This window comes from Peromyscus maniculatus, chromosome 10 (assembly GCF_049852395.1).
Source record: "Peromyscus maniculatus bairdii isolate BWxNUB_F1_BW_parent chromosome 10, HU_Pman_BW_mat_3.1, whole genome shotgun sequence".
Classification (NCBI taxonomy): domain Eukaryota; kingdom Metazoa; phylum Chordata; class Mammalia; order Rodentia; family Cricetidae; genus Peromyscus; species Peromyscus maniculatus.
In genome coordinates this window covers 32,324,567-32,347,212 of record NC_134861.1, presented here as the reverse complement: position 1 = coordinate 32,347,212, position 22,646 = coordinate 32,324,567, and the positions used below count along the sequence as shown (strand labels likewise).

Genomic DNA, 22,646 nt, shown 5'->3' with positions numbered 1-22,646 from the left:
ATGAGTCCCTGCTTCTCATATTGTTTAACACTTTCAGCAACAACTTCCAAATGTACAGGACTTTTTTTGTTTGTTTTGTCTTAAGGTGTTGTGTTTTTACTTAAAACCTTAGCTACCCCATCAAGAGTAAGCATGTGACCCCATAGGTCTGAAATTTTTCCTTTGTAGTGTTCAGATAAGTTTACCAGAAAATATTTCTAAAGTATTATCAAACTGGGTGTGGTAGTGCATGCCTTAAATTCCAGCACAGGAGATGGAGGCAAGACCTCCTGTGAGTTTAAGACCAGGCTGGTCTACATAGTGAGTTTCAGGACAGCCAGAGGTACATAGTAAAACCTAAAAAAAAAAAACAGATAATTACATGATTTTATTATTTATTTATTTTACGTGCGTGGGTGTTTTTTTTATCTGTTCACCATGTGAGCGTCTGGTGAAGTAGATCCAGTGGAACTGGAGTTACAGGGGTTTGTAAGCTGCCGTATGGGTTCTGGGAATCTTAACTCACGACCTCTGGGAAAGCAGTCAGTACTCTTAACCTATAGGCCACCTCTCCGACCCAACAATTACATGATTATATGTGTTTTTTAGCCTTGCACCTAATACATTTTCTGTACCCCTATAAAAGGTTTCTCCATCAGTGCAGTAAGCCAGATCAAGCCAAATTGAAAAATTAGAAGAGCAGGTTTATTTGAGCAAATCAACTCCTGGACGGATTCTCCAGTCCCAGAGATCAAGGCCAGAGAAGGCATATGACTGGACTAAGGCAGGGAGATTATATAGCTTGTAGGCAAAGGGTCATAACTTGTCCTCCACAAGCTGGGTTTGTGCCCAAGTGTGGTCAAAAGCTGACCGCTTTAGGCGGGGACTTGGGCTGCTGGCAACTTCCGGGGAGGGGCTGCTGTAGCCGCCAAGGATGAGGAACTGGGCTGTTGAGTGCCTTCCTTTTGTTGGAGGTTCTCTGAGAGGGCGGGATTTGGTGTGTGTGTGTGTGTGTGTGTGTGTGTGTGTGTGTGTGTGTGTGTGTGTGTGTGTGTGTGAGAGAGAGAGAGAGAGAGAGAGAGAGAGAGAGAGAGAGAGAGAGAGAGAAGGAAATGGGGCTTTCCAGATCATGCAGGAGCAAACTGGAGGTTCCATCCAAACGGTACCCAGTTATGATTTTGTGGAGAATAAATTTCAAATCCACATTGTCAGTAGCAGGGTCTTGTGCACAGTGCATACTCTTTTTCTTTTCTTTTCTAGGATTAGATTCATTTAAATGTGAGCATTGGCCTCTTGTGTGGTTTTAACAGGTGTTTGAGTCTCTTTTGTACCTATTGTGGCTTACACATTTGGAGGATGCTAAACTTTCTCCATCTTGCCTCTGTCATACAAAACCCAGGGAAGAAATCAGCTTGTAAATTCTACATTTAACTATTTTTCATTACTTGATTCTTTTGGCAGGCACAGGAAGAATAGAGAGGCAGCCAGTGAACTTCTGATGAGATTGAAGGATAACCGAGATCTACAGAAATTCCTGCAAGACTGTCAGGAGGTATGCTCTGCTCCCCCAGTCATCCTGGTTTCTCACAGTAGCTGGCCAGCATTTTGAGAAAAGAAATTGAATTGTGAAATTAATGAAGCTCGTAAGTTACCCACGGTTAGAGGTTAGGGGTACAGCGCTCTCATCAGTTCTCTTAGAGGAACTATACTATCAGTAAATTAGATTGTCAGCTCATCTACATTTTAGGATATTATAGAGTAGGGCTATACTTAAATTAACTACCTGTGGCTGTTTCATTTTAAGTTAAAATTCAGAGCATAGTTCTAGCAAACTAGCTGTATTTTAAGCACTCAATTGCTAGTGCAACTGCTGGCCACTACATTGGACAACACAGACGTAGATACTTTTCATCATTTCAGAAAACTCTACTGAGCAGTGATGTCTGAAAATACCCTGAAAAGCATTTACTTGTGTTTTAAATCTTCGAAATAAGGTACAATTAAATAGCCTGGGAAGAAAGAGCTTAGTAAGCACTGAAACTGTCTCTATATATTAAAAACCAGAGATACAGGAGCTAGAGAGATGCTTGGTGGTTAAGAGCACAATACCTCTTTCAAAGGATCCAGGTTCAGTGAGAGTCAGAACTGCCTGAAATTCCAGCTCCAGGGAATCTGACCCCTCCCTCTGGCTTCTGCATGCACATGTAGTATACATGTAGGCAAAACACTCATAAACAGAATAAAAATGAATAAATCTTTTTAAAAAACAGAAAATTTAAAACTATAATCCAGATTTCTTATTCATTTAAGATCTTTAAAACAATGTTATGCTAAATGGTACTCTGGATGTCAAAGACCAAGTTTTAATTAACATGTGGTATTAATCGCATGATTCTCCCCTGATAAACGTTGAAAACTAAAGTTGGCCAGGAAAATACAGTCTTTGCAAGCTAGCTGGGGGAAAGTGTATGGAAAACTCCACATGTGTGAATTCACAAACACATCCTATTTCTCCATCTGCCAGAGAACATCAGTGGAATTCGGTCCTCTCTTGTTTATTAGGATAAATTCCCTTGGAGCCCAAAATGGGATAAGGAACAAGAGAATGTAGGGACTTGGGAGCAATATTAGTTTGTGTGCTAAGATATATAGTTAACTCAGCACAAACACTCTATATGAACATATAGCTGTATGTTCAAAGAAATGCAACAGACATGTTAGATCTTTTATCACAAAAGGTGTTCATGTCCAGTGAAGGGACTGGCAGACAGATCTTAAGAAGGAGTCCCTACACTATGTCAGCTTTAAGCACGCATGTTAGGAATGCTTCTTCTGAGTGGCAGGTAGACATAAGTAACCGTCTAGAAAGGATACTCACAGGAAATGTGCTCTGAAGGAAGCCGTGGACACATGGTTCTCTGAACAGGAAGAAGTTGGGAATGTGTGCACCCTTGAAACAAACATCACCTGAGACTGTGTCCTTTGGCCAGAGAGTTGATAGGCTCTGTTCAGCCTGCTTTTTTGGTTTTGTATTCATTCCTTCATTCATTCTTTGGAGCCGGTCTCACATGGTAGTGTAAATTGGCCTGGAACCTACTGCTCCAGCCTGCTGGGTTCTGCAGTTGCAGGTGTGAGCCACTGCCCTGGTCTTGCTCCTGATTTTAAAGGGCAAGCTGATGGGAAGCAATTGATTGACTGGACCATGAGGCTGAAGCTGAGAAAAGAATGCCGAGTAACAGACAGATGAGGGTCCGGGGGGAACACCTGAGGGGAGCTCATTTAGAGCTGGCATTTCCGGCACTTTGGTTTTTAGCCACCTAGGCACAGGTTTCATAAATAGAAAACTATGGAGAGACTTAGTAAAGTGACACTCCTTCCTGGTGGAATCACAAGAAATGCCGGGTCAGAGCCCCCACCCACCCCACCCCACACACAGTGCTGTAAACCAGCATCCTTGGCTGAATTCCAGTGACCTTCAGGCTGGCCCAGAATTTTCCTCCGAGTATACAGGGAGTATTGGGCTATAGTTCCTGTTGTTGCTTATATCTAGAAAGTGGTTTGTAGGTGTCTATGTGACTACTGTGCCAGGTCTCTCTGGTTCTTTCGGCCCTTGTTTTACCATTGCTCTGTGAGCTTCCTTAAGTTGGCACAGCCGTAGTGACTGCTGAAGATGTCAAATGTCCCACACAGCATATGGTCAACATGCGACAGAATTTAGATCAAGTTTGGTGGTTCCAAGACACTCTGTAGAAATTCAAGTATATTGACAGGGGTGTGTCGGGGGGGGGGGTAGTGGGGAGCCACACACGACACATTCTTATACTGAAACGTCCATCATTCTGCCTCATTTAAAATATACCCAATTTTAAGCCAGAATGTCTTGGGAATGGAGTTTGTATGGACCAGCCTTACATTTGACTATCTTTTATGATGATAGTTATTTACATAGCAGCACTCAGAGGTTAAATTCAATTTCATTACTGGCTGTTTGTGTTCAAGGTCCAGAGAATCCAGGGGTTTGTTGCCTCCTACATACCCAACACCCCACCCCACCTACACACACATTCCCTTTCTCCTTGGTGCCTTGGCTGAAAGAGGCAAGATTGTGAGAACTGCCTTTGTTGTTAGCCCCATAAACACTGGGGGTAGCCATTCCACTAGAATACAGTTAGAACAGGGCCGACTTGCTCACTTCATATATGTATGTGAGGAGCGTCTTAGTCTTCACAGAGTGGTTTTAGTGGGGTGTCCTAAAAACAGATGATCTGAAAGCTGGGGCTGACTGGCTTACTCTCTTACAATGCACTTCCTATTTTCTGAAGGAGAGGGTTGATTTTGTTTGTTTGTTTTGTTTTGTTTTCCCAGGAAGGCAGTACAGACATGTCTGACATAAAACTGAGTTCAGTGCTGAGCCTTGTTCAGTGGTTAAAGCATTTTTATCTTTTTCCATCTGCACAGAGATCTTTTCTGCAGAGAATGAGTATATCTCACATGACCTTTATGGATGCCCACAAATACTCCCTGTAGCTCTGGTTTTGGAATGCTGACGAAGGGCTGGTGTACTGGCCAGCTCCATAGTCCCACAGCATTGTGCTGTGCTACACAATGACCCTTTATCTGTAGGACATGTATGAGCGCATTGGTTTATAAGCCTGGTTTTTATGTAGTGTTTTCTCAAAAAAAAAAAAACCAGTTGGGTGTTAGGAATAATGAAAATATTTGGATGTTCTTTGCACTTTGAATCAATACCCTTCTGTGGGAAACCTTTCTCTGTGGTATACAGGGGAATTTTTATCATTTGGTTTTCTTTTGTATCTTTTTTTTCTTCTTCTTAGATTGGATGAGTGGCCATAGTATTTCACGTTTCAGCCACTTAGATAGCTGGGAAATAGTTAAATCTTTTAAAGTAGAACATGTACTGTTTTTAATTGTTATGTCACTGACCGATCGATGATCTGCGATCACAAAGAATTTACTTTGAACCTTAACCCCTCTGGTTTTCCTTAATGATGAATAGCATGAGAAAGGTAGAACCGGTACCTTTTTATCCATTCTCATAGCCAGCAGTTATCTCGTGAGCTGCTTTGTCCTCCTTGACATTTTATAAAGAACAGACCTACTGCTCCTGAAGCAAATGTATGGGGAAGGCTTTCTCGGCAGCAGCCAGGGTGTGAATGAAAAGCTTTGGGAACACTGATGCTGTAAGGCATTCTCTGGTCTCGTGCCATTTGTAGACCTTGAGAAATGGAACCATGAAGATGTTCAGATGCAGGCTCACAGTGAGCAATGACTACTTTAAAATTAAGTCACTCACTGTTACCCAAGTGATATGAAATGGTTCCTGAAGACTCTTGGGATCCAAGAGTGGATTCTCTGGCCTGACCACTTGTGGGAAAGCAGGACTAAGCAGGGCTTGGGTTGGGATAAAAGCCTGAAGGAGGTGTGGGTCAGGGCCTGGTGTTTGGCCAGCTCCCACCCCAAGCCTCTCAGAATTCACTTCTGTCAGCAGCTGGCAAGCTTTGTACAGCTCTCAAGAATTTACTTTCAAGTATACATGGTTGATCTCAGAGTCAAGTTCCATGAAGTGTTCATAGTCTGAATGGAAAGTTCTTAGAGAGCTGGAGGCTATAGAAAAAGAGGTGGAGGTTGCTCAGAATCGTTAGAGATGAAGAAAGGATGTTGTGGTTGTATTAGCTCCGCAATAAGCAAGTTTTTTATGTTCTTTGACATTTCCACACATGCACCACGGTGAGTGGAAACCATAGATAGGTTTGTAGGTTGGATTTTTTATTGTTTGTTTGATTTTGTTTGTTTGTTCTTGGATGTTTGTTTGTTTGTTTGGGGGAGGGTTTTTTCGGTTTGGTTTTTGGATTTTCGAGACAGGGATTCACTCTGTAGCCTAGGCTAGCCTCAAACTCACAGAGATCCTCCTGCTTCTGCTTCCCATGTGCTGGGATTAAAGGTATGCGCCACCACCGCCTGGCTGTGTGGGTTGCTTTAAAATGTGTGATTTCCAAATGAATTAAAAGACAGTAACAATTAACATGTTATAACTGTTACGGGTGTCTGGGAGAGGAAAATGCTTGTGTTTTGAACTAATTAGAGTAGAGCTGCAAGCACAGCCTTATGGGGAAGGCTGAGCCAGAGTGCTGTTGATTTAAAAGTTGCTTTGGAGCTTTTGTATGTCTGGGTTTAGTGTTAGCTCTACCCTTTGGATCAAACTTGGGTACAAGATGGGTTGGAGATGCAAAGTAATATATTTTGTTGTCTGTTGACAAGGGAATATGTAGCATGTCACTGTGTAATCCCTTCTGGGTAGAATAAAAAGGTTAAGTCTATAATGACAGTTTCTAAAATTTTCTTGCTATTCTACCATAGCTGTCCCTCTGGATCAATGAAAAGATGCTCACAGCCCAGGACATGTCTTATGATGAAGCCAGGAACCTTCACAGCAAATGGCTAAAGCATCAGGCGTTTATGGCAGAACTTGCATCCAACAAAGAATGGCTGGACAAGATTGAGAAGGTGAGTTACATTACCTGGTGAGACCCCTCCCCACACTCTCATTGTGGCCTTGGTAAGGAGGAAAACATAAAAGCTTAGGGGAGATGGAGGAGAAGAAATGGATTCCTTTCATTTAGGGTACTTTTAGAGCCATATGTCATCATTTACAAAAGTTACAGAGCCAGTAGCAATCCCCTGCTTCCACTTACAGTTTCTGACTTCAGTTCCCCAGCAGGAAGAGAAGCAGAGACCCAGCCTGGGGCTCGGTTTATCTTCCAGTGACTACCAGGTGATTGGTCACTGATGATAGACCGTGAGTCCATGCCTACCTCGCTGCCATTGGCCATATACCTGTGTTGCTTTATGGCCAGCTTTATGAGCTACTATTGCATAAATGTTAAAATGGTTGTGTGTGTGTGTGTGTGTGCGTGTGTGTGTGTGTGTGTGGTGTCTGTCTGTCTGTCTGTCTTACACCAACCAGGCACTAACTATGATAATACTTATATTTACATAGGGAGATTCTGTGTAGTGTAATAGAAGTATGTGTTTCTCATCCTCCTTTCCCTTCACTGTCAGACTCCTAAGAGTTAATAATGTGTTATGTGTGGTTTTTGAGGTATGAAGTTGTAGGTTACTAACACTAAACCTCCTGTTGCCCCAGTTGAAACTGTTAAAGCATACAACACTGATTGTTGACATTCCAGAAGCATAGAGTATGTACACAAGACCATTGTTGGTTTTACCTAGCAATAACTTCATGGTGAATATAGGGAGTGGTGGGGAGCAAATGTCTCAGGGATTGGTTTTTGTTTTTTTTTTTTACAGTGACATTTATTCTCTTGCAAACTTTTATTTCTAACCTCATTGGTTTGTGTTCTCTAGGAAGGAATGCAGCTCATTTCAGAAAAGCCAGAAACAGAAGCTGTGGTGAAGGAGAAACTCACTGGTTTACATAAAATGTGGGAAGTCCTTGAATCCACCACCCAGACCAAGGCCCAGCGGCTCTTTGATGCAAATAAGGCTGAGCTGTTCACACAGAGCTGTGCAGATCTAGACAAGTGGCTCCATGGCCTGGAGAGCCAGATTCAGTCTGACGACTATGGCAAAGACCTTACTAGCGTCAATATTCTTCTGAAAAAGCAACAGGCAAGTGGACAAGACCGCTGTCTACCTGGGCTATGCCTGCTTCATGGCTTTCATCTTCATCCTTATTTATCAAGATTCTCTGCCATCCCTCTTCCATGAGAAGGGCTTTAACCTCTCAGAGAAGTGCTTGCCCTGACCATAGTGGCCTTTCCAGAGTCAACTGGAAAGACTATAATTAGTAAAAGTTTTGAATGTCTGTGCATGGGAATACTTCTTTTTAGATCTTACTGATGAGTGTTATCATCATTCAGTGGTTGAGTAAAATATTCATCTCTATGAAAATAATCATTTGTCCTTCTATATAATGTCTTAAATAGATGGTGGTTGAACAGAAGGAACTGTTTACTATCTACTCTGAATTGTTCACTATCCACTTGGTAGATGGTAAAGGAAATGAAAGGTTTTTTATATTGTGATAGGCGATTCTGAGGGCAGATGAATTTACCTTGAATTAATGAAAAAACAGCTGTATTAAAAGTATATTAGCAGGGACTGGAGAGATGGCTCAGCTGTGGAGAGCACGAGCTACTCCTCCAGAGGACCTGGGTTCAATTCCCAACACCCACATGTGCCTCACAGCTGTCTGTAACTCCAGTTCCAGGGGATCTAGCACTACCTTCTGGCTTCCACATGCACAGGGTACACAGACATACGTGTATCAGGAGGTAGCTCAGTCAGTAAAGTTGTTTGCCTTATAACTCTAAGGATGTGCTTGTAATCTCAGTGCTGGGGAGGCAGAAACAGATCAGCTAGTCCAGCCTAATTTGTCAGCTTCAGGTCAATGAGGCCTTGAGACCTTCTTCCAAAGAAGTTGGATGCCATTCTTGAGAGTATCATCCATACTTGTCTACTGGTCTACATGTGTAATATGCACAAATAGCCACATGGCCACAAACATGCATACACACACTTTTGGTTTTGGGGTTTGTTGTTTGGTTTGGTTTGGTTTGTTGTGGTGTGGTGTGGTTATTGATTTTGATTTGAGACAGGATCTAGAGGTCCTGTCTGTCCAAAAACTCACTATGCAGGTCAGGCGGACCTCAAACTCAAAGACCTGAGTACCAGGATTAAAGGTGTGCGCTACCACATGTAGCTACACTGTTTTCTTTTAAAAGTAGCTACTTTGCTACTTGTGCATTAATGAATTTAGACAGATGGTGTAGTTTTTATAGCCGCCACCTCTTCCTGGAACGGTTACAATTAGCCTCCAATGCCAGTTCCCTGGCATATGACCTGCTGTGTGGTCTGTGGTGGCTCCTCAGTGAGTACTCTTGCTTCTGTTTTTGCTGATTTCCTTCAGTGAATGGCTGTTGTGTTTCCTCTTTACCTAGCATGATTCTAGTCAGAGCTCTGGGTTGAAGAAACAAAGATAACATTATTTTCTAGCCAAAAAGAACTAGAGCCTCATGAATGTTCTCCTTTCTAATAGAGAAGCTGAATTCTGTATAGGCATATGTAACACTTTCTCCCTGTCTTTCTTTTCCCTGAGTTCCTAGTTAAATTTTAATGTTACTTCAAGTTTTATTAAAGTCCTGGAGACATTAGCTGGTGAGCTGGAGCGCTCACTGGTGCTCTCCTCCTTGGTGTCTGCTGGGCACGTTTGTATTCTTCAGTTATTCTTAGGCTTTAGCCAGTGCCCAGAACAAAATCCCAGCCAGAGTCTCTGTGTTTCCTCTGGCTCTGATGCAGTCTTATTCCCTTAGATGCTAGAGAATCAGATGGAAGTGCGGAAGAAGGAGATCGAGGAACTCCAGAGCCAAGCCCAGGCACTGAGTCAGGAGGGGAAGAGTACCGATGAGGTGGACAGCAAGCGCCTCACTGTGCAGACCAAGTTCATGGAACTTCTGGAGCCCTTGAATGAGAGGAAGCATAATCTGTTAGCTTCCAAGGAGATCCATCAGTTCAACAGGGATGTGGAGGACGAAATTGTGAGTGGCCCTCACCTGTCCTGAAGCCAGTGGTTGCTTTCCTGTTATTGCTTCGGCCCATGTCAATGAGTTGGACCTCAGAGCCCATCCTCCATGTCCTAGTGATGTGTCCCCCACATGCACTTGAATGCAGTTCTCCCCTTCCTAGCGTTCTAAAGATACTCCAGGATTTTAATGCACTAGAGTAAGACTTAAACTAACCACAGGGCTTATGATGTGTCCAACACCATGGATGAAGTAAGTTCAGAAGACTAACTCTGCCTCATGTCCAAAAGGAAACATCTGTATGTACTGGCAGCCCTGTGAAGGAAGACTGGACGGACACACACACACACACACACACACACACACACACACACACACACGGTTCCTTGCCATCCTTGTGCCCTTACATGAGCCATTTGTTTGTGTTTCCACATGGTCATGACCACTGCTTACTTTCAATTCTTTCTAGCTGTGGGTTGGCGAGAGGATGCCTTTGGCAACTTCCACAGATCATGGCCATAACCTTCAAACTGTGCAACTGTTAATAAAGAAAAATCAGGTAAGTGCTTCTGCCTGAGCTAGCTGTGTCTGGTAAATGATGACTGAATCATACAGCAGAGGAAATGAGAGAGCTTTGATGGTTTGCGAGTTCAGACTAAGTACCAGGCCATGGCCATTTAGCAAAACTGTTTTTGCCTCTTCTGCACAGACCCTCCAGAAAGAAATCCAGGGACACCAGCCTCGTATTGATGACATCTTTGAGAGGAGTCAAAACATCATCACAGATAGCAGCAGCCTCAATGCCGAAGCGATCAGGCAGAGGCTGGCCGACCTGAAGCAGCTGTGGGGGCTTCTTATTGAGGAGACTGAGAAGCGCCACAGGCGGCTGGAGGAGGCCCACAGGGCCCAGCAATACTACTTTGATGCAGCTGAAGCAGAAGCCTGGATGAGTGAGCAGGAACTGTATATGATGTCTGAGGAAAAAGCCAAGGTGAGAGACTTCCCGACTCCAGGAGAGGAAGTGGGAGGTGTGCCTAGAAGAGTGCCCTACTCAAACCTGCTAGCTGCATAATGACTTCATGACACATTTCACCTGCTGCCTCTAGGTGCTGAGAAGTAAAGAAAGGTATTACTTACCTTGAAGTCTGGTACAACAGCTAAGTATGTAACTAACACATGCAGACCTAGGACTTAATATGTAGCCCAGACTGGCTTCAGACTCATGCCGTAGGCTGATTACAAATAGGTTATACTACTATACTAAAAAGGCTATCTTTTTTTTTTAATCTTTTTGTTTGAGACAGGGCTTCACTATGTAGCCCTGGCTGAGCTAGCTTTGAACTCACAGAGATCCACCTGCCTCTACCTCCCAAGTGCTGGGATTGTAGGTGTGTCCCACCATGCCCAGCCCATTTACTTTTTTTTAAACAGAAATCTTCTAAAATCATTCATAGGGTTGCCCAGGCCATCCAACATACAGCGGGTTTGAGACCGTTTAAAAGTGCTTTAAGGTTGTATAATACTGTCATGCACACACCTGACAGACTGGGGTTTTTAGCTAGTTAAGATACGTTAGTTAGACTTCCTTAAGCTTCCCTCTACCTTAGAGGGGCTTTGGGGGTCACACTACATGTTCCCCTTTGCAGAGGCCTCCTTTAGTCCCTGGTAATGTTCTCAAATGTGTCTGTGTTCGTAGCTATATCATACTGGTCTTTTTTTTTTTTTTTTTTTGTCTGATGATCTTTCCTCTTGCCCCACCAAACCCTGAAGTTAATTTGTCACCCCAGAGATAGTTTCTGGCTATGGTTTTGACAGTCTGTTTCTTTGCAGGATGAGCAAAGTGCTGTCTCCATGTTGAAAAAGCATCAGATTTTGGAACAGGCTGTTGAGGACTATGCAGAGACAGTACACCAGCTCTCCAAAACTAGCCGAGCCCTGGTAGCTGACAGCCATCCTGAAAGGTGAGTGACACTTTGAGAAGGAGGTCAAGCAGGCTGTTTATTCTTCAATCAAGGTGTCTTACTAACCTGCCCCCCCACCCCCCCCAAAAAAAGTCACCATTCATTATGCATTAGTGGTAAAGTGGGTCATTGACTTAAGAACTTATGGTATATAAAAAAGGTAAATTGTTATGAAAAGTTGCTCTTGTGGGTTAAATACCTCATGTTGACCAAGACCCAGTTGAGAGATTGTTAGGGTCATAAGTATATGTTGACTTACAGATAGAAGTGATGAAATTTAGGTCAGATGTGATGGCACATGCCTCCCAGAATTTGGGCGGCAGAGGCAGTTAAATCTCTGAGTTCAAGGCCAGCTTGGTCTACATAGTTAGTTATAGGCTAGCCAGGATTCTATAATGAAACCCTGTCTTTAAAAATAAATAAGTTTGGGGAAACAATGAATAAAGAGGACTGAGAGACAAGAATCCCAGATCTGTGACCTCAAATGGCTCTCAGAAAAACAAAATGGTAGCGCTCTCTAACTTTTGCACAGTGATTACCCAGGAAACCGGAGTGGAAACAAGTGAGGTGTGTGTTCTTTTGTTCACTAGGCTGCTGTGTTAATGAGAAAAGCAGTCCTGTCAAGCCTTCTGGGGAACCACTGTTTAGGAGTAAGGAAGGAAAGGAATTGACAGTGTGTTTGTTTATCCTTTGTGAGACAGGTTGGGGAAGGTGAGGTCCTTCAGGTGTTCCTATCATATTCTCAAGAAAGAACAGGCAGGCATCAGGAAATCCTGATAACCTTTCATGACATGTAATTCTGGTGAGAAATTCGAGGAAGTGGGATCCAGTCTCCTAACTACACTTTGTGACTGAGGAAACAGGAGCAGCCAGAGCCAGCTCTGCTAACGGGGAAGAGCACACAGCCCAGAGCAGAAGCTAGTGGATAGTGTGTGCCTCTGGCAGTGGAAGATGGCTCCAACATTTTGCATTAACTTTTAGTAGTGAAAAAATTGTGATTGCAGAACCAGCAACGCATCCGTTATTCTCAAAGGTGGTGGAACCAGCAGTCAGCCCTTATCCCAGGGGGGTGGAACCAGCAGTGCGGTCGTGGACTCAGGGTGGCCTTCGGTCTTAATTTCTGTGTTTGGTTTCCCTATTCACTCTTCATCATTTGAAATTGAGCTCATTCAGAGTTTTATTTTTTAGACAAAACAGGTTAAATAGAAGTTTCTTGGGGGAAATTTTATGCAGTAGTATTTTCGCTCATTTGTTTTTCTCTGGAAGAAGACATTTGAGGTCCTTTCCTCACTGCTAGTTTTCTTTTTCAGTGAGCGTATTAGCATGCGGCAGTCAAAAGTGGATAAGCTATACGCTGGCCTGAAGGATCTTGCTGAAGAAAGGAGAGGAAAACTTGACGAGAGGCACAGGCTGTTCCAGCTCAACAGGGAGGTTGACGACCTGGAGCAGTGGATTGCTGAGAGGGAAGTGGTCGCAGGGTCCCATGAGTTGGGACAGGACTATGAGCATGTCACGGCAAGTACTTCGGGCGGAGTGAGTGGTGTGCAGTGGGTGGCGTTTGGAGGGCCGGCTGTGAGCAGATCCAGTCGACACCTAGACTCACACCAGAGGTCATAGATGTGGGTTCAACTTGGTGCTTCTGTCAGGTGACTTTGGCATGGGTTGGATCACCTCTCCACAGAGACAAAGGTAGGTTCTGCAGTAGAGATCTGTGGTTCTCAGGAACTGCATATCAGTTTGTGCCTCCCACTGCTCAGCTTCTTTCCAGCAGCATTCCTGTGATGGGGTATAAAACAGTGGTCTCAGTGATTTCTCTATGTGCACTCTTATTTCAGATGTTACAAGAACGGTTCCGAGAATTTGCTCGAGACACAGGAAACATTGGGCAGGAGCGTGTGGATACAGTCAATCATATGGCAGATGACCTCATCAACTCTGGACATTCAGATGCTGCCACCATTGCTGAGTGGAAAGATGGTCTCAATGAAGCCTGGGCTGACCTCCTGGAGCTCATTGACACGAGAACACAGATTCTTGCTGCCTCCTATGAACTGCATAAGTTTTACCATGATGCCAAGGAGATCTTTGGCCGCATCCAGGACAAACACAAGAAACTCCCTGAGGAGCTTGGAAGAGATCAGAACACAGTGGAGACCTTACAGAGAATGCACACCACCTTTGAGCATGACATCCAGGCTCTGGGCACTCAGGTGGGTGGAGCTGTCTAGTACAAGGAAATCTTACAGAGTATCTTTGTGTATCATGAGCCTCTCTGTACCCTGTAACTCCTCCGAACATACCTGAAATGACTACCCAAATTAAGCACACATGTTCATACACACACATTCCCTATACAGGAAAGCTTTGCAGTCTGTACAGTTCTGAATTTGTCATACTTGACATACTGAATTTGTCATAATGTTAGATGAAAATGCTGGTGTGTAAATGAGGTAGATGCACAGATAAGCATTTGTAAGTTAATAGGCTTCAATACAAGTTCCTTATGTTAACGTGACATCAGGATTACTTTGAAAACAATATGTCCTTGTTTTCCACCAACCATACCAAGAAAGAAATGTATGCTTTTTTATTTGAATAATGCAAGTTTATTTTTCTGCATTGAGTAAGGAAGGGAGTGGGTGATAGGCAAGGCCAGAGTCGTGAACCTAGTGTTTCTTCCCTGTGGCTTCACAGGTGAGGCAGCTGCAAGAGGATGCAGCCCGCCTCCAGGCAGCCTACGCGGGGGACAAGGCCGATGACATCCAGAAGCGTGAGAATGAGGTTCTGGAAGCCTGGAAGTCCCTGCTGGATGCTTGTGAGGGTCGCAGGGTGCGGCTAGTGGACACGGGAGACAAGTTCCGCTTCTTCAGCATGGTGCGTGACCTCATGCTCTGGATGGAAGATGTCATCCGGCAGATTGAGGCCCAGGAGAAACCACGGTAAGGCTCCTAGCCTCTGAGGTGTGGATGTTCAGAAAAGAGCCTCTCACTGCTTCAGTTGTCTACCACACACCATTGCTAGGGAACAAGGAGCTGAGGGTGACGTTCACCTCTTCTAGGTTCTCACCCTCACACTCACCCAGGCCTTCCCACCCAGGCTTTTTTTTGTTTTTGTTTTTGTTTTTTTCATTTTTCTTTAATAAGAAATTTTCTACTCATTCCATATACTATCCACAGATCTCCAACCCCCCAGCCTGCTTTTCTAAGCCACCCCACATCCCCCAAATTGAGGTCTCCCATGGGGAGTCAGCAGAGCCCAGCACACTGAGCCTAAGCAGGTCCAAGCCCCTTCCCACTGCCGGGTTCCAGAAGCCTGCCCATAGACCAGGGACAGATCCTGATCCTCCTGCCCCACCCAGGCTTTTTTATTTTTCTGTGTCTTTGTTATATTAAAAGTCACTGTTCGTTTTTATGTATATTACAAAGGTGTTGGTCACCCTTGACATTTGTTTCAAGTGTCCGGAAGTGATTGGTATCTTCCCTTTAGTTTGCTTTCATTCAAAGATGAATAGAGCAGGGCATACGTAACCAGCAGTTCACCCTTGCTAGCTCCTGCTGTAACAAAAACAAAGCTCCATGATGAGTGAAGTGCTTGTTTATGTCTTAAGAACAGGCCAGGCTCTGTTGATTTTGATCCATGAGAAGGTCTTATGGCAAAGTTAGTTTTTGATTTCTAAGCTCCTTACCCCCAGCTTGTCTACACATGTGCACCGCTGGCTGTTGAACCAGGGATGCATGCTGAGAGAGCGCTCTGCTGCTGAACTACATCCCGCTGGTACCTTCCCCTGTCTATCCCCCCTCCCCTTGTGAGACAAGCTCTCGCTGAATTGTTAGGCCTTGAACTGCATTCCTTCTGCCCCAGCCTCCCAAGTAGCCGGTTGCTCTAGGCTTAAATTTTTAACATTTGTTTATTATTTTTGAGACTGTGACTCATGTACTTGCTAACTATACTAAAACTCGGCTGGCCTTGAACTCCTATGTCTGGAATTACTGGTACACATCACCAAGCCTGGGTGCTCTTCTTTCTTTTCTGTTTTGCTTTGCTTTGCGGAGACAGGGTCTCACTCTATGGCCAAGCTGGCCTCAAACCTAAAATAAAACTCCTGCCTCAGCTCCCAAGTGCTGGGGTTATAGGTGTGTACTTTCTTCCACATCTGGCTTTGTAGTTCTGTATTCTCAAAGACATCAACTAACAGCTTTTGTTCAACTAACAGTTCTTTGTTGCAACTAACTGCCTTTGTGCCTACTTGAAGGAGTGTCTGCCTGCACTGTGTTTAAAAGTTAAGATGTGAACCCAAATCCAGCAGTTTTCTTGTATGCAGCTAAAGATGCCTGCCTTGGAGTGTCACAGAGCTAGCTGGTCCTGAGTTAAGTCATTGAACTTCAGTTCCAGTGACTCAGCCTGAGTGAGAGCTGTGAACCAGTCCGAAAAGGACAATTAGTTGTCAATTCCCTTCTCATTATGTGTTTTAAAACATACATATTTATTTGAAAAGCTTGGCCTCTTAAAGAAGATGTTACTTTCTTATAGGGATGTGTCATCTGTTGAACTGTTAATGAATAATCATCAAGGTATCAAAGCTGAAATTGATGCTCGCAATGACAGTTTTACAACTTGCATTGAACTTGGGAAATCCCTGCTGGCAAGGAAACACTATGCTTCTGAGGAGGTAGGATGCTGTTTTGCTTTGAGACTTAAACTCATCCGGTGTTAGGGTATAAAATTATTTTTATTTTGCATCGTGTCTTTGTAATTGTCTCTCAGAATCTACAGGGATAGGTTTCAGGACCGCTGTGAATACTAGAATCCATAGATGGTTAGATACCTTATGTAAAATGGCATAGGATTGATTCATAACTTCAAAACATCTCTGGATCCCATGTAATACCTAACACAGGGTAAATCATTGTACTGTATTAAGAAATGACAAAAGTCAAGTCCACGTGTTCATTGTAGTTGGAGTTTTTCTAATAGTTTCATTCTATGCAGTTGTGTTACGTACAGGACCTCCTTCAACAGGGTCTACTACACATTTGCAAATAAATACACTATTTTTCATAATTTTGAAACTTACTCTGTCTGCCAAGAGTGACTGTTACATGAAGCTGTAGGCCCCAATTTGGTAGTTGTTTAGCCAGAGATAATTTTTGAGGATCTCGGGTGTAACGCCAGCCCGTGAACTCCTCCATCGGCACTGTTGTGGTTATACTCATGTTGTGTTTGGTCTTCTTGGTGGATGGCGGCAGGTTCTGGTTAAGTTGCTGGTACTGATATCCCTTGCATAGCTTGCTTCCCAGGAATGATGTCTCTCAGAGAAGCCAAGGCTCTGCCTGTATTATTGTCTTTCTCTTCATAAATGTTAGTTTCCAGGAGCCTTAAAGTCTAGTGAGGCAAAACATAGTGTGCTACCTCACCACAAGCAGCTTTAAACACAAGAAGCTTTCCCTTCTGCAAAAACAGCTGTGTTTTTCTCTCCACTCCCAAGACGTGGAAGGTACACTTCAGGGAAAATAAATTTTCTTGTACAAAGTGACCATCAACTGAGGAAGACAGAAGGTTGCAGTATTTTATTAAGGCCCTTGTTTTTTGTGCAGATCAAGGAAAAGTTACTGCAGTTGACGGAAAAAAGAAAAGAAATGATTGACAAGTGGGAAGACCGATGGGAATGGTTAAGACTGAGTAAGAACATGCATACTTCATTTATATTTCTGCTTTTTTGGGTATCCATGGAAAGCATACAATTTTTTTTTTTTTTTGCTGTAATTAATGTGATATTATTACCTAGTGATTTTTAAAGTTTTAAATGTTTCTTTCTCAGTATAGTATTGCTTGCTGGCTACTGTTTTTAAGTTCTCAGGTGTGAGTGAAGAGATGGTTCAGTGGTTAAGAGCACTTACTACTCTTCCAGATGATATGATTCAGTACCCAGGACCCATGTCAGGGGCTCACACTGTGGCCGGAAGTTTCTCCAGTCCCATCCGGCCCTGCGTTCAGCAGCTGCTTATAAAATAATCACTCAGAGGCTTATATTAATTGCAAACTGTATGGCCTAATGGCTCAGCTTTTTCCATCTTAAATTAACCCATTCCTATTAATCTATATGTTGTCATGTGGCCATAGTGTTACTGGTCTGCTATCATCTTATTGCTCCATGAGTGGCGACTGGCATCTCTCCCACTCTCCTTCTCTCTCTTCAGTTCAAATGTACCACCTAATCTTGTCCTGCCTCGCCATTGGCCAAATGGTTTTATTTATCAACCAGTCAGAGCAACACCTATTCACAGTGTACAGAAAGACATCCCACAGCATCCTACCCTGTGTAACTCCAGCTGCAGGGCATCTAACATCTCTGGCTTCTGTGGGTACCTGTACTCAAATGAATACGCACGCACATAAATAATAAAAATATGCAGGGTGTGATGGTATATGCCTCCAATCCCAGCATTTGGGAGGTGGAGGCATATAGTTCTCTGTGAGTTCAAGGTCAGTCTAGTCTACCTAGCAAGTTCCAAGAACAGACAGAGCTATGTAGAGAGTCAGTCTCTCTCTCTCTCTCTCTCTCTCTCTCTCTCTCTCTCTCTCTCTCTCTCTCTCTCTCTCACACGCGCACACACGCACACACACGCGCGCGGGTGTGTAACCCTAGTTTACCTGGAACTATGAGTGCTCACTGGATTTCACCCTCAGTGAATTTAAAATATACAGTATAAACCTCATCGTTGGTTTAAACATTAAGAGTAGCTCAATTCAAGCTTTATTTACTATATTCTGACATTCTGTGTTGATGCTTTAAGCTCTGTCCTTGTATTCCAGTCTCATGCCTATATATTGTAGACTCTTAGTAGAAACTAAAGGTGTGTAAAGGACCCAGTTGGGCCCAGAGCCCTCAGATATATCCTATCTTAGGTCATTATGTTATTGATGATTTTATTTGCAGGTTTTGAGAAATCTGGAGCAGTTTTCTTTTGTGTAGCAAAACCTGTATCATAAAGTGCTGTGAAGTGGATACCAGGCTATAGTCTGGGTTTACAATGATGACTTGCACGGAACCCACCTTGAAAAAGTGACTCTTTCCTAGTTCCTTCTCAGTTGATATGTTAGGGGGTGTCCATCACGATGTCAGGATGAGGCCTGCTCCTGGTACACTGGTAGTCCCACAGTCAGTTCATACCTGACCAGCCCCAGACACTGCGGAGTGAGATGGAGGAAAACTGGTGTTGACAGTTCTGATTAGCCGGTTCTAATAATACACCTCCCTCCTTGTAACTGTGGTGGGAGAACTTTTTCCTCACATAGAGGAGAAGAATGTAGCTTAGAAAGAACCCTGCCTCCTCCCTCTCAACCCCCCAAGGGAAAATTATACTTCACCTTAATACAAGCTGCTATGTGGGTGCCTGCTTCCACCTGCATAGTCCAGCATGTATAGGTTATGTGACCTGTAGGGCTCTGCAATCTTATCTCTTAGAATTAGGGCCTATGACCAGAATACAGTTTAGGCCTATAATACAGTCCACTTGAGCCACTGTCCACACATGGCTCTTGGAAAATAGAAATATTCTTAGACTGATGTTGCAGTATGTGTTTATGTATAAAATGTAACTTGTATTCGTGTTTGGCAAACTGAGAAGAAAGTTTAAAAGACAACAATATTTTGTGATTACATGTGTGAGTGCGTGCGTGCGTGCGTGTGTGTGTGTGTGTGTGTGTGTGTGTGTATTTTATATCCCAATTAAAGCACATTACCCCTATTAGTGACATGTCTCTTGGCAGCATTCAGGTTGTCTATGTGGCTCACTGTTTACATTTGATGGCATTTCAGTTCCATAGATGATAAGCTAGGTGTGTTTAGGACAGTGCTGTCATGTGGCCCTGTGATCCACACTCACTCTTGGTTCCCTGTGCAGTTTTGGAGGTCCATCAGTTCTCAAGGGATGCCAGTGTGGCTGAGGCTTGGCTGCTTGGGCAGGAGCCATACCTGTCCAGCCGCGAAATTGGCCAGAGTGTGGATGAAGTGGAGAAGCTCATCAAGCGCCACGAGGCATTTGAAAAGTCTGCAGCAACCTGGGATGAGAGATTCTCTGCCCTGGAAAGATTGACAACAGTGAGTGACCTTGGGATGGTGAACACAATGCTTTGCCTGTTGGTGTGGATTCCAGGATTTACTGTTACATCATCTCCATCCCAGATGATTCTGCCAGCCAAAGCTTTTTTTACTGTAGAGCTCAGTACTGATCTTTCTTCTTCCCAAACTTTCATACTCAGAAAGAATAGACTCTGACTTCCATTCTTCTCAGGAGTCAATAGAGTATTTTTATTGCTCATGGAATGGATTCATTTCAGGTAGACCTGTTTTGTGCCCCCCCCCCCCCCCCCCCGTTTCTCTACTACAATACAAATGGCTTCCTTTAAAGTTTTTGTGGGTCTGTGCTGGGCTTTTATTGAGACTTCATGGAAAGTCCAGCTTAAAACCCCCAGCAGCTTTTCCTCTTCAACGCAGTTAAGAGCTGCAGAGTTAAATTTTGAAATAAAATCCCTACTCACAGGGGTCATACAACCACCCAAAGGAATTGTCCAGCTGGGGTAGACAGCCCTCCATTCCTTGCAGTTTGTACATGAACTTATGGCCACTGTGTTTGGAGTGTTGACCCTTGAGGTTGTCTAGTATGAACCTGTGTACAAAAGGTTTCCCATGCTTCTAGAACCTTCTTCAAAAGCATGCTGCAGGGTCTTAGCATGATAAACAGTCCCCTGTTCTCCCTTAGTTGGAGCTACTGGAAGTGCGAAGACAGCAAGAGGAAGAAGAAAGAAAGAGGCGGCCGCCTTCTCCAGAGCCAAGCACGAAGGTCTCAGAGGAGACTGAGTCCCAGCAATGGTGAGGCACTGGGAGTGTGATGGGCTAGAACATTGATTTTAGTGACAAAAGAGGTTGGGGGCCTCTGTTCTAATCTTGCCTTGTGGAGCTAAGCCACATACCCTTCCTATTTATTATTTCATGTATAGTGTTTAGAATCCGTGCAGCCATCCCAAGTGCCAGGTGAGCACTCTAACTTAGAACAGTCACACACAGTCGAATGGAGAAGGTGGCCCAGTACACACATACATACTTCCCGTGTGACTCACTAGATCGAAACCCACTGAGGTTTCAAGCCGGTGGGTTTGTGTTAGGGGAGAAGTGATTTTTCTATTTGCAAATGGCTACTGATGGCTTAGAAGCTCCATAACATTGTATATGGTGGAGTTATGGGGGGGCAGGGGTGCCAGTGCTTCTGAAGGCTTAACTCTATTTTAGTGTCTGTCTGAAAGTACCAAGTTTAACAACTTGGCATTGTGTGACAGAGGGCGCTCATATTTGTTTTGTTTTTCTTTCTCTCTTCCCTTCTTACTGTCCCCTTATCCTTTTCCTCTTTTTTCCCAATCTCACCCTAACAGGGATACTTCAAAAGGAGACCAAGTTTCCCAGAATGGTTTGCCGGCTGAACAGGGATCTCCACGGGTTAGTTACCGCTCTCAAACGTACCAAAACTACAAAAACTTTAATAGCAGACGGACAGCCAGTGACCATTCATGGTCTGGACTGTGAAGTTCACTACTGTTTGTCAAGAACCACTCTCTCTACATTCTGTTGGTTTTGACCTTTTGGTTTTCATGTCATCTAAAGTGTTAAAATTTTTAGTTAATTCATAGCCTTCCTTGGTTTCATATTTGTTTGCATTTAATCTTGTTTATTTGGATGCTCATTGCCTCAAAGCAGCATACTTATTTTTTATTTATTGTGAGCTTTTTTACTTTATTAAGATTTCACATGAGTAATTGAAATTAAATTACAGCATAATAAAGAAACTAGAATCTAATAGGTACAACACACCCAAGTTATACTAACAGGGCACAGTTCTCTGCAGTAGGTGCTATGTTATTTACAGGTATTATTAGCCTTATAGTAGTTTAGTAACTAGGAGGACTGGTTTATGAGGAAGGCGATGTTCACTAAGGTTACGCCTGCAGTTGTTCTGTAACATTCCATGGAGAATGCATCCATTGAAATGACAGGAAAGAAGCTGAGTAGTCTTGTTGGGGAGCTGTTTCAGTTTAGGAGCGGGACCCCAAATGTTCTGAGACCCTCAGGTCGTTTATTTTGTACAAACCCAATAATCCTCTCTTTTCTGCCAAGTCCTCAACCTAGAACTGCAGGCCTCTGTGTGACACATGACAGCTAGCCTGGGGAAGTAAATTTCCTCTGCTGCCACCAGCTCTGCCTTGGTCATTGTCACCACTGCCAGCACTCAGTACAGGGCAGGTGCCAGCAGCTCTCAGCGTGTCTCAGAATCCCGCCTACCAGACGTCAGGCCTCTATTCAGTCAGAGACTTCAGGGTGTCAAAACTGTGTTTTAATTTTTTAAGCGAATGGAACAAAAGCCATTTTGATTCATCCTGATTACTTGAACGGTACACTCAATGGCCCATGCCTGGGAGCACTTGGAGAGGTGTCTCTGTAGACAAACACCCTTTTGTATGTCTCCAATGAATCTTAGAATTCATTCCTGTTCTCAAGATTCTTTGTGGAGTTCTCTAGTAAGGAGTCTTCAGGATGGCATGTATCAGGCCACTAGCAGGGACTGAAAAAACATTTTAACAGAAATCCTTTTTCTTAGGAGTAAAAGCTGGTGAAAAGTGATTTCATCAAAACCAAACCAAATTCGTGTTACAGCAAAGCCTTGCAAGACACTCCCTTGCTTATTTGCCATATTTAGATGTGTTAGTGGAGTCAGAACCCTGTTTGGTATGTGTTTTCCATGAGCTAAGTCTAATTTGTATTTTCATTTCTGATGCATTTTTTTTCTTTTGTCAGGATAACGTCATATAGCATCTTGTCTGTTTTTCCTAATCTCTATGTACATATCTATCTACCTGGGACTGTAGATAGGTATCTAGATAGACGCCAAGCTTCTTATGTTCTGGGCTAGTATGCATCATTATTGGGTCTCTGCCTTAAAACACATCCAAATTTATTCTGGGGGGCGGGGAACTATTGCTTTTTCTTTGGTTGCTGGGATCCCCTGACCATATCTTTATGGCCCCAAATCATTATGTCACTATCATATATGTATATATGTATATGTATGTATACATATATGAGATATTTCCA

The 22,646-nt window shown here is 43.5% G+C and overlaps 1 protein-coding gene across 4 annotated transcripts in view; it reads left to right on the top strand.

The window, feature by feature from the left end:
• Sptbn1 (spectrin beta, non-erythrocytic 1) overlaps positions 1-22,646 on the top strand; it is a 174,996-nt gene that overhangs the window by 144,676 nt on the left and 7,674 nt on the right. For 3 of the 4 annotated variants that reach the window (XM_006993194.4, XM_015986682.3, XM_006993195.4), the window contains 15 exons: positions 1,441-1,531; positions 6,358-6,504; positions 7,366-7,629; positions 9,333-9,557; positions 10,012-10,101; positions 10,252-10,533; positions 11,373-11,503; positions 12,814-13,018; positions 13,339-13,713; positions 14,198-14,442; positions 16,034-16,172; positions 17,098-17,182; positions 19,408-19,604; positions 20,266-20,375; positions 20,933-20,996. In XM_006993194.4, coding sequence (XP_006993256.1) covers positions 1,441-1,531; positions 6,358-6,504; positions 7,366-7,629; positions 9,333-9,557; positions 10,012-10,101; positions 10,252-10,533; positions 11,373-11,503; positions 12,814-13,018; positions 13,339-13,713; positions 14,198-14,442; positions 16,034-16,172; positions 17,098-17,182; positions 19,408-19,604; positions 20,266-20,375; positions 20,933-20,996 — 2,650 coding nt within the window. Of the gene's footprint in view, positions 1-1,440; positions 1,532-6,357; positions 6,505-7,365; positions 7,630-9,332; positions 9,558-10,011; positions 10,102-10,251; positions 10,534-11,372; positions 11,504-12,813; positions 13,019-13,338; positions 13,714-14,197; positions 14,443-16,033; positions 16,173-17,097; positions 17,183-19,407; positions 19,605-20,265; positions 20,376-20,932; positions 20,997-22,349; positions 22,498-22,646 lie in introns of those variants that run through there. The other variant, XM_076546163.1, reaches the window with a different exon arrangement.